The 16,233-nt window shown below is 36.7% G+C and overlaps 1 protein-coding gene across 2 annotated transcripts in view; it reads left to right on the top strand.

The window, feature by feature from the left end:
- The window catches only part of LOC148939747 (uncharacterized), a 241,434-nt gene that overhangs the window by 196,521 nt on the left and 28,680 nt on the right, over positions 1 to 16,233 (top strand). For both annotated transcript variants that reach the window (XM_089106283.1, XM_089106282.1), the window contains exon 16: positions 7,623 to 7,772. In XM_089106283.1, the coding sequence (XP_088962409.1) occupies positions 7,623 to 7,772 (150 nt within the window). The remainder of the gene's footprint in view (positions 1 to 7,622; positions 7,773 to 16,233) is intronic.

The following is a 16,233-nucleotide window of genomic DNA, read 5'->3' as shown; positions in this document are numbered from 1 at the left end:
GGGGCTTATAAAACAAACAAACAGTGTCACATGCAAACTGGCTTTTCAGATCAATAACAAGAGAATAAACTGTCCTACTATTTGACACTATTGATGTAAACAAGGATTCAAGGTCAGACCTTCTTCTAAACTCAATATCAGACTTTATAAATAAAGAATTACCCCCTGAATACTTTATTACCATTCTAAGGACTTGGTCAGCAAAGCTATAATGCAAATCATGGGATGTAATAATCACCCCATCATATCGCCACGCTTCGGTTAAATATATTGCATCCAAATAACACAGAATTCTCAGACAAAAAATATGGTTGCAGGAAATCACACTTGTCTGTTACTCTGCGCACATTCAAACAAAATACATTAAAGCTACTATTTAAAGACAGGGAGGTTATAATTTTATCACAATAATCAATGGTAGTGTGATAATTACAGCTAGAATTAACCATAGATTCAAGGAGAGGGTCAAGCGTGTGAGTCTCTTGTTTACCAGCCCTAATGGGTTGATCAAATATAACCGAATTAAGAATAGAATCAAAGTATTGGCCCAATTTATAATGTGGGACCAGAAAATTATGTAAGCTGTAAGTATGCTGACATGAAAAAAAAAATATAATAGTAGTCAGCCTACCTGAAAGTGATAGGATCACAGACAAATATAAATGAATATCAATGGAATGATACATATTATTCCAAATATTAGCCCAAAGTATACTATGGGTAGTAAGAAATTATGAGAGCTGCATATATACTGACATGACAAAAAAATGATAGAATTCAGGGTAAACAAGGGTGATAGCATAAAAAAATAAGATAAAGAAATATCAATGAGATGGCATATATTATTCAAAATATTGACCAAAAATATAATATGGGACCAGTCAAAATTATGCAAGTTGCATGTGTGCTGACATGAGAAAAATATGATAGAACTCAGGCTACAGAAAGGCGATAGGATCACCAACCCAGATAAGGAAATAATAGTGGCATGGCACATATTCATCAAAATATTGGCACCAAGTATAATGTGAAACCAGTCAAGATTATATGAGCTGTAATTATGCTGAAATGACAAAAATATGAAAGAAATCAGCCTGCATAAAGGTGATAGGATCACAAATAAACATAAAAAAAAGAAGAAAATAACAGTGGGATAACATATATGATTCATAATATTTGCCCAAAATGCAATATAGGACCAGTGAAAATTATATGAGCTGCAAGTGTGCTGACATGACAAAAACATTATAGAAGCCAAGCTACATGATGGTGAAAGGATAATAAACAAACATAAAGAAAAATCAGTGGGAAGGCACATATTATTATAAGTATTAGCACAAACTATAATGTGTGACCAGTTGATATTATGGGGGTTACAAGTATAATGACACGACAAGAATATAATGTAAATCTAACAACATGAAGGTGACAGAATCACAAACAAACATAAAGAAATGTTAGTGGGAAGGGACATATCATCCAAACTATTGGCACAAAGTGTAATATGGAACCAGTCAAAATTATGTGAGGACAGTAAAGAATAATAGAGGAATATTTTAAGAACAGCAAGTAAATCTCTACAGAAACAATGCAATATATTATAACAAAATAAATCTAAATCCATCACTTTAATTTTCTGCATTTGCAGCACATAAATCAATTTCATTCTGATTAGTAAACTTAACCACTCTTCTAGATTGGGTTTTATACAGGATATCACCTTTATTAGACCACACATTACATAAGCCAAGCTTTGACTTGGCATATGAAAGAAGTTGTAAGCGTGGTTTTGTAAGCGTCTCAGAAAATAGAATCCCTGATCCTTTCAAATCCTTCTTTTGTCTGAGAAGCAGTTGAGGAACCCGTAAGTTGCAAAATTCTACAACTATGGGTCTGGGTTTTGCAGATGGTATGCCAATTCTTTTGGCTGATACAACATCAGACTGAATAATTGGTATGCCAGGAAATTTCCCAGCACATAGTGACAGGAATTGACTTTCAGTGTTTTCAATGGAGGTCTCCTCTTTCACCCCAAAGACAATAATTTGGTTGCTCAAAGCCTGCTGTTCAAAATGGTCATTTAATCTTGCCAGGTTGGACTGGATAGGCTGGAAAGAGTTTTTAAGGTCTATCATGGATGACTCTAAAGTAGTCAAAGAAGATTCAACAGAAAATATGAGTCTGTTATAGCTTACAAGGGTTTTTTCCACTAGATTATTAGAATCTAAGTCGAAGCCAGTACTCACCTCCTGTTTTAGTGTATCCAGCTAATCTGAAAAGATAGTAACAGTATTTTTAACGTATGCCCGTTCTTCTTTCATTTCAACCTCTGACTCATCTACCTTGGAAGAGATCTTAGCCAATATAAGGTCATCAAGTAACCCTTTCACTGAAGATTTAAGGTTGTCAGGTTGTAGTGAATCTGCTAGCATTTTGTGTTTGATTTTTATGCTATTTATGTGGTTAGTGAGTATAAGTAGTTGCTCTGAAACAGATTCTGATCCAGAGAATTGGATTGAGCTGTCAGACCTTAGTTCACGAGGTGGCTTGAGTTGACTTTTCATTTCTTATCTGAAGTAAACGACAAAACAGGAACAGAATAAGCAGTGGTATAAGACAGTTTGGGTAGAAGGCAGGATATAGTCCACAATGAAGTAACAAATTTCAAATACCAAAGCAGGGGATTGTGAAATTTGAAGAATAGAAAGCAATCAGCAAAAAACATCAAGCATCAACAGTAGCAGTGGCTTAAACCCAAGGATTGGTTACTGTAGTCAAATTACAAGTTAAAATAGGTCTAGGTCACACCTGTTGAGTTCCTTCTTACACCCCAGGGGTGGGGGCTGCTATATGTGTATGCCTTTACCCACTGGTAGGCAGGCAGAACCAGTACTTCAGGACGCTTAAAGTGTTGCTGGTTATGCCAGAAAACCTCAAATTCTGATCTGATCTGATACCGCCCCTGGTGCAAGGGCACTATAAATTTTAATATGCATTTCAATGAACCCCGTTCCTAAGTTTTTATGAGACTACCTCTTTCACATATAGTGTCCCTGAAAAAATTAACAATTATTAATTCTATGAACCCATATGGCTCTTTAGTCAGGTGACACTAAAGCATTTCTTCTGACTTATATAGTTTAGTAAAAATTTTAGGTTGCACTTTTCTGAATATCTGAAATTATCTGAGGGGAATATGTTTGGGGGAGCATATTCCACGGCTGGGAAATTTCTGCTGGGTAGAATTTATCGCGGGGGATTTATCAGCAGGAAAAGAAAATGTGGGGGGTGGAATTTCCCGGGGCTGGGTTTTCCAAATGTGAATTATTCAGGGAGGGGACGACTAAACCCAGTCATTAAATTCTAAATTTCACATCTCATAATAACGGGAATAAAAAATCAACGAAAATGTTAGAGATAGCACTACAGGTTCCATCAAACGATTTTGTTCTCTTTTTTTGAATAAAGACATTTTCAAAATACATATTAATTTTATTTGTATTACTTTCTCTGTGGCTCCTCAATTATGCATGTGAGGGGGGAGACTTCCCCCTACCACTGTCTCCGCTAAGGTTTCAGATTTTATCTCAAGCCTTAAAAATGAACGCAATGCGATAAAAGTATAACTCAAAATAACCTATATAGAATAATATATGCACATAACACGAAACAATTAATCAAAATTGCACATTATGAGTTGAGGTTTACCCAAATGATGGGCCAGGGGGCTCACCATTCCACAATCTATGAAATCAATCCTGCAATAACTGAAAATATAAAGTATTTTTGAGTATTTTAACCTCTTCGACATCTCAAACGTTCCAGCATTCTACAGCCCAATGAGTCTGTCTGAACTCCTAAATCGGGAACAGAGGAGATAAGTGAAGTTCCGACCCGTATTGGATGAGTCTCCAACCTCACCCTCCTTCTCTCCTACTGTCTACGTTAAAGTTTTCTTCCTTCTGCCAACTACGCTGCCCCCCCCCCAAAGACTTTAATAAGGTAAAGTTTTGTATGGGAAGAACACATAGTAAATCTATTATAATTATCTAATTATAAGGTTAAAATACATACTCTGTGATAGATGCAAGATTGCTTTGGCACACAAAATCCTATTAAGGTCAATTCCAAACAATCGTGATCCCTTTGTGACAGCAAGTGAAATGGTCAAAATACCCTTATTGGAGCTATTTTTCAATCCATTCATTGTTGCCAATCGCTGTCCACAAGTTATGCAAGCTGTCTATTGTTCATATATAAGGTTTTTCTCAAAGAGGTAATCGTATAGACTTTGAAAACAGCCTCATTCGATTTAAATTGAAAGTTCTAGTTCCGTTTTTTAAAGTCAAGAATAATCGGACAGTAAGCAACCCTCCCCCTATGCAATAAAAACTTGAAACTTTTTTCAATCAAAAACGAACAAAAATTAATTAAAAAAAAAAAAACTTTCCGAAAAATAAGTTTTTCAAAGAAAAGTAAAGGCCATTTTAAACTTAAGCTCAAGAGATATGAATACCTGTTAAAATTCAAATTTCAAAACGACAAGAAATTACTATTAAAGAATAAATGAAACCCAAAACGAACAAAAATTAAATAAACAATCATAGCAAAAAACATACATCAAGTAATAATATAAATGAATAAATATATCTTAAAGTGAGTAATGCTTAGATTGAATAGGAAAATCAAGCTCAAAATGAAGAAGAATAGTTTGCTATTAAAGTATAAATGAAACATAAAACGAACAGAAATTACATAAACAATGAATGCGAACATATATTAATGTAAATGAATAAATAAATCTTAAAACGAGTGAAACTTAAATTGAATATGCAAATCAAGTTTGAATCGAATAAAAATAACTACAAACAAGAGTTTGGGTATCTCCTCACTGCAGAAGCCTAAAATCTACTGAGTCATTGGTGCTATACTGAAAACGAGTTATATTACATATGTTTTCTTTTGTGCTTAATATTGAAAATAAATATCAAAACTACAGTAAAATTTTAAACTGATGAGCTTTCAGAAATTAATATCATTATACACCAAATATTCAGTTTAATTTATTAGTTCTTTCCTAGAGTGTTCAAGACAAATATAGTTTTATTACAAACAAAATTTGGATACTGCCCCTTTCTTTAACTGCAAAAACCTAAATCCTTCTGCGTCATTGGTGCTTCACTGAAAACGAATTTCTCTTATATTACAAATTTATTTTTTTCCAGTTCTTACAGCATTGAAAATGAAAATGAAAATTACAGTGAAAAAAAAAATCTTGAACTGATGGATCTTTCAACAATTAATATTATTATGTATCTAATATTCAATTTGATTTTGTTTATACTTTCCAAGACTGTTCAAGACTCATATAGTTTTCAGTAAGGCGTCAATGACGCAATAGGTTTTAGGCTTCTGCAGTGAGGAGATACCCAAACTCTTGTTTGTAGTTATTTTTATTCGATTCAAACTTGATTTGCATATTCAATTTAAGTTTCACTCGTTTTAACATTTATTTATTCATTTACATTAATATATATTGTATGTTTGCTCGCATTGACTGTTTATTTAATTTCTTTTCGTTTTAAGCTTGATTTTCATATTCAATCTAACCATTACTCGCTTTAAGATATATTTATTCATTTATATTAGTACCTGCTGTATGTATTTTTACTATGGTATTGATTATTTAATTTCTGTTCGTTTTGATATTCATTTATCCTTTAATAAGAATTTCTGGTCGTTTTGAAATTTGAATTTTAACAGGTATTCATATCTCCTGAGCTTAAGTTTAAAATGGCCTTTACTTTTCTTTGAAAAACTTATTTTTTGGAAAGTTTTTTTAATTAATTTACGGGAAAAAGTGACTGTGCTTGCGGGAAAGCTGTCGTTATCTGCAAGTGTTACTGCACACCATAATTTATGTCATTCTATTTAAATAATTGTTAAGCGTGCGAGTTTGCTTTTTTTTTTTTTTTGTTCTTGATGTTCTCCGCTACTTTTTTATAGTGGGTAATAAATAAATTATTATTATTATTATTATGATTTATTATTATTATTCATATTGATAAATTAAATACTATCAATCATATTCGTTAAATAAAGGCAAATATATGTATGAATTACGTTAAGAATTGCAGAGCATTGTATGCTGGATTTTATATAAATCTTTTTATTTTGGTAAGATATTTGCGTATTTATTGCCTGTATATAACTATATTATTACTATTATAACTATATATTACTGTTAAGTTGGTTTCCATGTTGTTTTTTTTATATATAAAGATGATGTCATGTTGTATGTTCAGTACTTAACTTGACTGTTTTTTTTTTTTTAAATATATCAGTATAAAATCTTGATTTTAATCTATATCCATATTTAATATGATGTCATGTTGTAAATATGTTGTCATTTAAATATGATGTCATGTTGTATGTTCAGTACTTAATTCGGCTTAATTCGGCTTACACAGACATCAGTATAGAATCTTGATTTTAATCTATATCCATATTTAATGTCTTTTGATTACTCTGCAAAAATATCCAAAACTTCTGAAGAAGTATACAAAAGATATGGATTTCTTTATCATAATCAAGCCATATCCATATTTTTTATTTGGAAAATACCTTGAAATTAAGACAAGTATTCAAAGAACGTTTATCCAATAGCCAAATTTGCTTCAGAATTCAAAAAGGGAAATTGATTTTTATTTGAAACAAATACAGATATAAAGCTTTTGATTGGATCAAACACATCTTCATTTTTAATATTCGTAGAAAAATTATCCTACCAAAAAAAAAAAAAAAAAAAAAAAAAACAACAACAGAAAATTTAGAAAGTATCCAAAAAAGATATCTCCAATCGCCAAAATGGCGATTGTAGAAAATTTTCTTTGACACAAATATACGTAGATATGGAGCTCTTATTTGAATCAAATCATCTTCATTTTTATCATTATGATCTTCAGAAAAATGGAATTGAGAAATCGACTGAAATTAAGGAGCAACAGTAAAACGTAAAACGAATAAAAGTTAGTCTGTAAGTAAAGGGTGGCTTTATTCTGTAGAGGATGACATTAGTCTGTATGTAGAGATGTAGAGGGTGGCTGTCCCTTCTTCATCTCTCACTCTTTACGCTAAAGTCTTGAAGTTTTTTGAAAATGCTTCTTATTTGAATTCAACAGCCTTTGTATTTTATGAGTCATTCTTTAAGGACTGGGACAATAAGTCAAACTTGAGCATAGAGAGCGAGGAATAAGGAAAAGAAAGCACCCTTTATAACAAATTTCTTATTAAATTTACTAACATTTTTATTAGGGATTAATTTATGTTCGTTTTAAGTTTTATTGTTTATCCTTACTTTCAGTAAAAAAAAATTAATATATTTAGTTTCTCACCGTTCACGCTTTCTATTTTTCTCTCTTCCTCTCCCCTTTTTTCTCTCTCTCAAACTCACTGTTTCTTCCTTAACAGGTGTATAGGTGGCCTTTTTGACAGTTTTATAAAGTGCATTCTAGTTTCGGCTTCCTAATTTAACAGCAGTGCACTTTCTAATGTTGCTTTTGTGTTCCTTGTTAAATTTTTAAGAGAGCCTTCTAACTCTAATCTAAACTACCTTATTCTAGGCTCCTACAACTCAGCAACAAATTGACCAAATGTATTCAAATCCATCTCAGTCTGTTAGTCAATTTGGTCTGCTTCTAGGTCACCCGGGTCCTTCCAATCCTTCCCACTCGTCAAAAAAGAGTCAGCCTTTTGAAAAGGACCCTTACGAGGTAAGAATACAAAGACCTCTCTGTCTTTGATACCTTTTCTACGAGGAGTAGCAGTAGGTATTAGTTGTATGACCAACTGCCGTCCTCAATGTCAGAGTGGGTTTCCTTAGAGCTGGACTTTCCCGATAGGACTCCCCAATACTAAAGACAGAGAATTAAAGTATCTTCTGTTTGTATACTGTGTATTCGTAATTTATTAATAATAAAAATATTAGTTCCAAGATTCTGTTTTTCTACTTCTTACAAAAAAGAAAAAATAATTTCTTTCACTTCAGCGATGACCCTTAATTTGTGTATGAAAACATACTTATTATGGAATTCTACCCCGTTCCTCTGTCCCAAAAAATTATTTTCATATTCTTTGCCAGGAATTCTGACTTACACTATTTATAAAATATAACCTACAATTTTTTCTAACATTTTATTTCTTGTTGGAGACGATTTAAATGGCCTTTTTAGGAATAAAAACTTGGATTTTACCTTTAGAAAAACTGGTTCTAAAAAACGGGTGACACTATCAAGCTCTTTTAGTGTATATTTATCGAATAGTTTTAATCGTTACTTGTTTTGAGGTTTTTGTATTTTTTTCCTTTTTGCTGTTTTTGATTGTTGGTTACGTCTCTGAGGTATTCATATGTAATAATTTTTTCTCAATATCATCATTTTTTATTCCCAACGGAGAAATATTAATAATGATCTCTTTGTCCATCTTTTCGGCCAACCGTCTAGGGCTAAACGGAAAACAGGTCGTCCTCACCTGGGGTGGGAGGACGTCATAAGAAAGATTTAAAGGAAATGGGAACTTCGTGGGCGGGAGTTGTTAGTAGTTGTTAGTAGTAGGGAGTTGGAGTTGTTAGTAAGAGTTGTGGGAGTTGTTATTAGTAGTAGTAGTATTTTTTCGTCGTATAATTTTTTTTTGTTTCGTACAGGGTTCAATACACACCACTCCTTATGGTTGTTTCGACACAAAGCAGCCTGATCTGTTGTCGAGATTTCTTTTAAAGGGGTATCTGCCTGGCACTGAAGTTGTCACTTACCTGGGTAGGTTGTCACTTACCTGGGTAAGTTGTCACTTACCTGGGTAAATGATTTGTAAAAATGCTGGATGCAGTGAAAATGTTTAAAGTAGAATAGCCAAGGTGCAGGTTCTTTTTCAGTTGAAATGTTTTTGGAGAATAGGAAGAGAAGCCTGTAGCAGTGGTGTTTCTGGCCTCTCTGGCCTGGGGCAAATTTTTTTTAGCACCTTCCCTAGTCTCAAAAATTTTAAGGCCGCCTTTTGACAAAAATTTCTATTTATTAACAAAATTTTCGATTTTTTTAAATCTGACTTTTCTTACTTCTGCCTATGCAAAATTATTAATTATCTCTTCCCAATTGAATGCTTCTAGTTATTTGTGTCTTATGCTCATTAGCGTTAAATTATTTAGTTCGCTTCTGGCCCATAGTCAATCTGAGATACGTCAGTATTAATTTAAGTCTACTAAACGATCGCTCATTACTAGCCCCCGACACTGGAAGCGCTAATAATACGCGATGGACAACTCTTACGTTTGCTAAAACGTCTCCATATTGCATAGCTAATTCTAAGAACATTAAAATTAATTAAAACCAGTCTACTTACTTATCAAACAGTTCGTGGTAACGAACTGTAAGTAAGGAGCGACCCGGCTTAATAGTAACCGAAACTCGGAAAAAACGGAATTTTAATACCAAAAGAAACATCAAAAGAATCAGATTTTTATGCTGATTTCAAATATATAAGTTTTATCAGGTTTAGTCTTACCCATCAAAAGTTACGCGCCTGAGAAAATTCGCCTTATTTTGAAAAAAGGGGGAACAACCCCTAAAAGTTATAAAAATTTAACGAAAGTCACACCATCAGATTCAGCGTATAAGAGAATATAAGAGAAAATATAGAAGTTTCAAGCTCCTATCTGCAAAAATGTGAAATTTTGTATTTTTTGCCAGAAGAAAGATCACGGATGCGTGTTTATATGTTTGTTTGTTTGTTTGTATTTTATATATTTTTTCATTTCCCCAGGGGTGATCGTATTGATCCATTAGTCCTATAATATCGTGATAGGGCTCATTTGAACAGAAATTAGAAGTTGTAGTGCCGTTTTGAAGTGACAAAAAAAATTGGAGGGCAACTTAGCCCCCTCCCACGCTCATTTTTTACTGAAGTGACCCAATCAAAATTTTGAGATACCCATTTTGTTCAGCATAGTCGAAAATCTAATTAATTTGTCTTTGAGGATGACTTAATCCCCCACAGATCCCGGGGAAAGGCTGCAAGTTATAAACTTTGCCCATTGTTTACATATAGTATTGGTTATTGGGAAGTATACAGGCGTTTTCCGGAGAAATCATTTTCTGGCGGGGGGTCGGGGTCGGAGTAGGGGTTACGGGGGAGAATCTTTCCATGGAGGATGTTTCCTTGGGGGAAAGGGACATTTCTATGAAGGGGGCGCTGGATTTCCAAGCATTATTTAAAAACAATCCGAAATTAAATAAAAAAAAAAACTTTTTTTTTCAACTGAAAGTAAGGAGCAGCATTCAAACTTAAAACAACCAGAGATAATTATGTATATGAGGGGGTTCGCCCCCTAGTCAATACCTCACCCTTTACGCTAAAGTTTTTTTTAGTTATTTCAAAAGAGATATATATTTTAATTAAACAGCCTTTGTGATTCAGGCGTTTGTCATTTGAACAAAATTAGAACTTTGTTGTAAAGAGCAAGGTATTGACTAGGGGGCGAACTCCCTAATATACGTAATGAAAACATGCGAAAATAGAAATTCGTTACGTAAGTTAATTCGTAAGTTACGTCAGAACAAAATTTCGAGAAAGACATTTAGCCAAATAAAGGAAAATTAATATGCGAATTTCGTTTTAATTATGCATGTTCGTGTGGCAACTTTTACAACAGCAACCAATAATTAGAACCCAAGTCCTAGAATTGGTCTCAATCAGGAGCCCTTATCGCTTTCTATATTCACAAAGTGTAAATATTTTCAAACAGAGGTCTTTATTCTACAAAGTTCAGAAAAGGTTTGACCATTTCATACAAACAAAAATTCATTCAAAACGAAACTAGCTTATATCTCGGCTCTCCGCCAAAATAGGTAATTAGCCTTTTTCAATTCACACACACTTACGAACTACGATCTCTGAAAATAAATATCACGATGTGAAAATAAGAAAAGAAAAACGATAAACCATCACATCCCTTCCCCCTCAGGCACGGTTTTACGAGTTCTTCCTTCGAGGCCCCATTTATGACGAGAAAAGAGGAAAGGCCACTTTGAGCGCTATTCACAAGAGACTCGCCACTTTGGCTTAACCCTATGACACACGTGTGACTACAGACTGACCCCTTCTCAACTGGACTGCCTGACAATGGTTACAATTCTTTCTATAATTTTTGATATTTGATACCTGTAAATAACGCCAGGAAAGGAGGAAAGGGTTGGGTGATAGGCTAATCCCCTATCCCTGTAAAAATTTTAGATGATTTTCGAAACGACAACGAAAAGCCTCAGGCCTAATTTGATTTCTTTGGAAACGACTACTGACCGTCCATGGACACGATTTTCGACAGCAAATGAACCTTTTCGTGTTTCTTTTGGAATGTCTGGACTCTTAATCCTGAGCCACAACCGGGCCGTCTAAAGGGCTTTATTAGAATTCTTGAATCATATAAGATTGAAATAGCAGCTATTTTCGAAGCCAGGCTGACTGGCCCTGGTTCAATATATGTTGAAAAATATGAAGTGTTCTTCTCAGGTAAAGAGAAGAGACGTGAAGCCGGAGTTGCCCTAGTTGTCAGTAAACAAGCAAAGAGGTCGATGTTGGAATTTGTACCTAAGAAAGAAATAATAATCAAGGCTCGGTTTTAAAGCTCCCACTCTAAACTTACCGTCGTTGCAGCCCCCACAAACGATTCAGGTGGGGACACTAGAGACATCTCTTTTAATGATTTGAACGACATACTCAGTATAGTACCTGAGCACGATGTATTAGTTGTGTGTGGTGATTTTAATGCCAAAGTTGGTAGCGATAACAGTTTTGCGCCTGATGTGCTAGGCCGCCATGGCCTGGGTGTTATCAATGATAATGGAGTGCGTTTGGTAGATATGTGTGCCAGCCGAAGCCTGATAGTAGCTGGATCATGGTTCCCCGACCATGAAGTACACAAATATACTTGGACTTCTCCTGACGGTTTTACAAGAAGCCAGATTGACCACATATTAGTGAAAAAGCGCCATAGACGATCGCTGGAAGATGTGCGAACTTACCATGGAACCGATACATACTCTGACCACCAACTGGTGTTTGCCAGTTTCAAACTAAAGCTAAAGACCATGAAGAAATGTAAAAATCAAGTCCTTTGACGTCCGGAAGCTCCAGGACAAGAATCTTCGACAAGCATACTGTGTGAATCTTGCTAATAGGTTTACAAGTCTTTTAACTGAAGACACAAATGCAACAGTAAACAAGAGATGGGAGTCTATTGTGCAATGTGTGCGGGGTGTCGCCGAAAAAACATAGGGTATGCAAAAAAGAAAAGTGAGCAGTGGATCAGCGACAAATCTTGGAAACTTATGAATGACCGAAAAGAAACCAAAATCATGTTGGAAGCATGCGAGAATGAGTCCACTGTCGAGTACAAAGATTTTTTGAAATATAAATATAAGGAAGCCCACAAGGCCGTAAAGCGGTCTACCAGAGCTGACAAACTGCTCTTTTTTTAGACAAAGGTAACAGAGGCAGAGGCAGCTGCCAACAAGGGTGATAGTTGAACAGTCAATCGTATCACAAAAGAAATAACTTGAGATTTTAGAAAGCCAGCATCTGCGATCGAAAGTAAGGCTAGCCAACTTCTTACAAAAAAGGAAGACATTGACTAGACATAGAAGGAATACTTCAATGAGGCACTAAACTTTCCACCACCTACGAACCCTGTATCCCCTCCGGCTGAGCTACCGTTCCTCCAACTTGACATAAGCGAAGAATCTATAAGCCTGCTTGAAGTCATGACAGTATTTCATAAGCTTAAGAATGACAAAACTGAAGGAGGTGATGGCTTACAGCCTGAACCCTTGAAGTATGAAGCTAAAGTCATTGCCAAGTCCTTTCACAAGGTTATTTCTCAGATTTGGGAAACTAAAAATATTTTCATCGATTGGAAGAAATGGGTTATCATCAATCTCTGCGAAAAAGGCATAACAGCCTACTGTAATAGCTGGTGAGGTATCGATGTGCAGTTGGTAGGGAGTAATATCTTCTGCCAAGTATTACTGAACTGTATTCAGTCAAAAGTCGACGCAATATTAAGAGATGAGCAACATGGGTTTCGACCAGGAGATCGTGCGCTGATTTGATATTCAGTTTGAGGGTACTCATAGAAGAAGCAAACGAATGGCAGACTGAGATTATTCTTGCCTTCGTTGACTTTTTGAAAGCGTTTGATTTGGTCCACAGAGACTCGCTATGGAAAATCCTTCGGTATTATGGATTCCCCGACAAAATTCTGTGTATGATTGTCAGGCTATACGAGAATCAGTTATGTGCTGTACGGACTGATGATGGGGACCCTACCGAATGGTTCAGTGTGAAGTCTGGTGTCCACCAAGGATGTATCATCTCTCCATTGTTGTTTGCTATTCTCATCGACTACGTACTTTGAAAATGTAACTTCAGAGGTGGAATTCCGTTGAACCAAAACCGCACATTCTATGGCGGCGATTTTGCTGATGATATAACCCTCCTATCTCATTTAAGAGAGGAGATACACAATAATATAGCTGTACTCTCCAGTATGGCCGGGCGAGTTAGTCTGTCAATCCGTCCACAGAAAAAAAAAGTCACGCAAAACAGCGTCAAAACCCTCCTTTCCCCACCGCTGAAAATCGGATCTGATGTACTAGATGAGGTTGAAGCGTTCAAGTACCTGGGTAGTGTAATTAAATATGATGGTAGCCTTGAGCGGGAAATTACCACAGGGATTACATGCGCAGGAAGCGCCTTCAATAAATTAAGAAATATGCGGAGGAATCCGGCATACTCCCTACAGTTCAAGTTCCGGCTTTTAAATAGTAACGTCCTCTCCGTACTAATGTACGGCTGCGAATCTTGGACTTTGACTAAGCAGCTGGAAAAGCGTATCCAGGGTTTTGGAAACATCTGTCTTCGGCGTATCCTTGATATCCAGTGGACTGATAAGCTAACTAACGCCTCTATACATGAAAAGACAAAGCAGCCGCTCGTGATCGATAGAATTGTGACTGACCGATGACAATATTGGGGTCACATGGTGCAGATGGGTGTGGGCCGCCTACCCCACAATGTGTGGTGTTGGGTTTCTTCTGACCTCAGAAGACGTGGGCGATAGAAGAGAACACTGGGAAAATTCCCTAAGAAGGATGTCTTGCTTTTGCGATTGTCGGTTAAAGAACTTCGGTCAAAAGCACAACAGATATCATCATCTAGAGGCACCGTTGTCGATGTGCCCGCCGGCAAGGGATGACGTATGTCTAATTAAGTAATTAAATAACCCAGGCCAAAAGTATTCCGGCAAAATACGATCAGCCACCTCTTTGTCGGACCTATGAAAACCATTTTGTCTGATGTGCCCCTCCGTGATTAGGCACTCACGGAACAGTCTCATGGGCACGACGATTTGGGGAAGTTGATCGTTGAAGAACCTTCTTGAGATTCCTTGCTCATCCCATGCGTATTTCGGGTCGCTTGGATCCGTCATTTCAAACCCTGCCAGTTCTATGTAATACTTTAGTGTGCGGTCTGCTACTTGCAACCGGCTTACCTCACCGTAGGTGAATCCATACAGGTGCTCCGGCAGATCTATATTCTCCGCGACGACGATTCGTTCTAGATCCTGCAAAGAAAAATTTATGTACAGTATTTACAGAACGAGGAGGGGTCGCCTATTCTTGATATCTTGACAGGGCGTCGGCAATGGCGTTCTCAAGCTCTGGACGGCTACAAATAGTGAAATTATATACTTGTAGGGCGATGATCCACCGACCTAATTTTTTGTTCTGATTCGACATGACATGAAGCCACCGTAACGGATCATGGTCAGTTTCAATGAATAAATGCCGACCCGTCAGGAAGTAGTGGAACTTGGATATTGCCCATTTTATTGCTAGCGCCTCCTTCTCGATAGTGGAGTATCGACTCTCAGCGGGTGTCTGTTTCCTGCTAATGAAGCCAATAGGATGTTCCTCCCCGTCAGTTCGCTGGGTGAAGACTGCCCCCTGTCCTTTGCCGCTCGCGTCTGTCTGTAGTATGAAGGGCTCCGTATAGTTCGGATTTGTCAAAACCGGAACTGAGCACAACGCCTCCCTCAGAGACTCAAATGCCAGTTCTGCATTGGGAGTCCACTCGACTACCTCAGGGGCCTTTTTGGTCGTCATCTGGCTCAGTGGTTCGGCCAAAGCTGCAAAATTCTGGATAAAGCGACCATAATATCCAACTAGTCCCATAAATTCTCGAATATCCTTTTTAGAAAGGGGCCTTGGATAATTGACAATCCCCTGGACCTTGTTCGTCGATGGCTTAACAACTCTACCTCCTACTGTATGTCCCAAAAAATCCGCTTCTGTATCTCCGAACCTGCACTTCCTTGGATTGACTGTCAGCCCTGCTGACTGCAATCTCTGTAGCACCATTTCGATATGTCGCAGGTGAAGATCCACTCACTGAAGATCACAATATCGTCAATGTAGCAGCGACAGAATTTCAAATCCCTGAGAACACGATCCATGAGCTTTTGGAATCTTCCACTTGCTCCATGAATCCTGAATGGCATTACGAGAAACTCATATAGACCAGTTGGCGTCACAAATGCTGTTTTGTGTATGCTATTAGGGTGCATTTTTATCTGCCAATATCCTCGAGTTAAATCTAGCTTGCTGATAAATTTAGCCGTTCCTATTCCCTCGAGGATCTCATCCGTGCGAGGTAATGCGTAACAATTCTGCCTTGAAATTTTATTTAATTCCGGATAGTCGGCACAAAACCATACCGTCCCATCTGCCTTTGGTACTAGTAATATCGGTGACACATAATCACTCTCTGGTGGTCTTATAATTCCTTCTTGCAGCATCTTAGGCACTTCGGTTTCTACCAGGTGCCATTTCGCTACTGGATAGGGTTTTTTCCGCACCGGTGGGTTACTGCCTGTATCGATCTCATGCATCACGAAATCAGTTTTCCCAGGTCTGTCCGAAAGGGTCGTTCTGTATCTTCTCAAGATTTTAGCTAAGTCCTTTCTCTGACCATGACTCAAAATTCCATTTATGGATGTCTGGAGGGCTTTACCAAAGTCTCCGTCATTTTCTGTGCCCTTGTAGTCCGTCATCTCCTCCAGACTTGTGTCTGCATAGTCGTCTGTTTGAATAAATATGATTTCATTCGGATTTGCCCTTTGGTATT

Source organism: Artemia sp. Qi Xiang Cuo, chromosome 20 (genome assembly GCF_049724085.1).
Source record: "Artemia sp. Qi Xiang Cuo chromosome 20, ASM4972408v1, whole genome shotgun sequence".
NCBI classification, from domain to species: Eukaryota; Metazoa; Arthropoda; class Branchiopoda; order Anostraca; family Artemiidae; genus Artemia; species Artemia sp. Qi Xiang Cuo.
The sequence above is the reverse complement of the archived record's forward strand: the minus strand, read 5'-3'. Positions and strand labels throughout refer to the sequence as shown.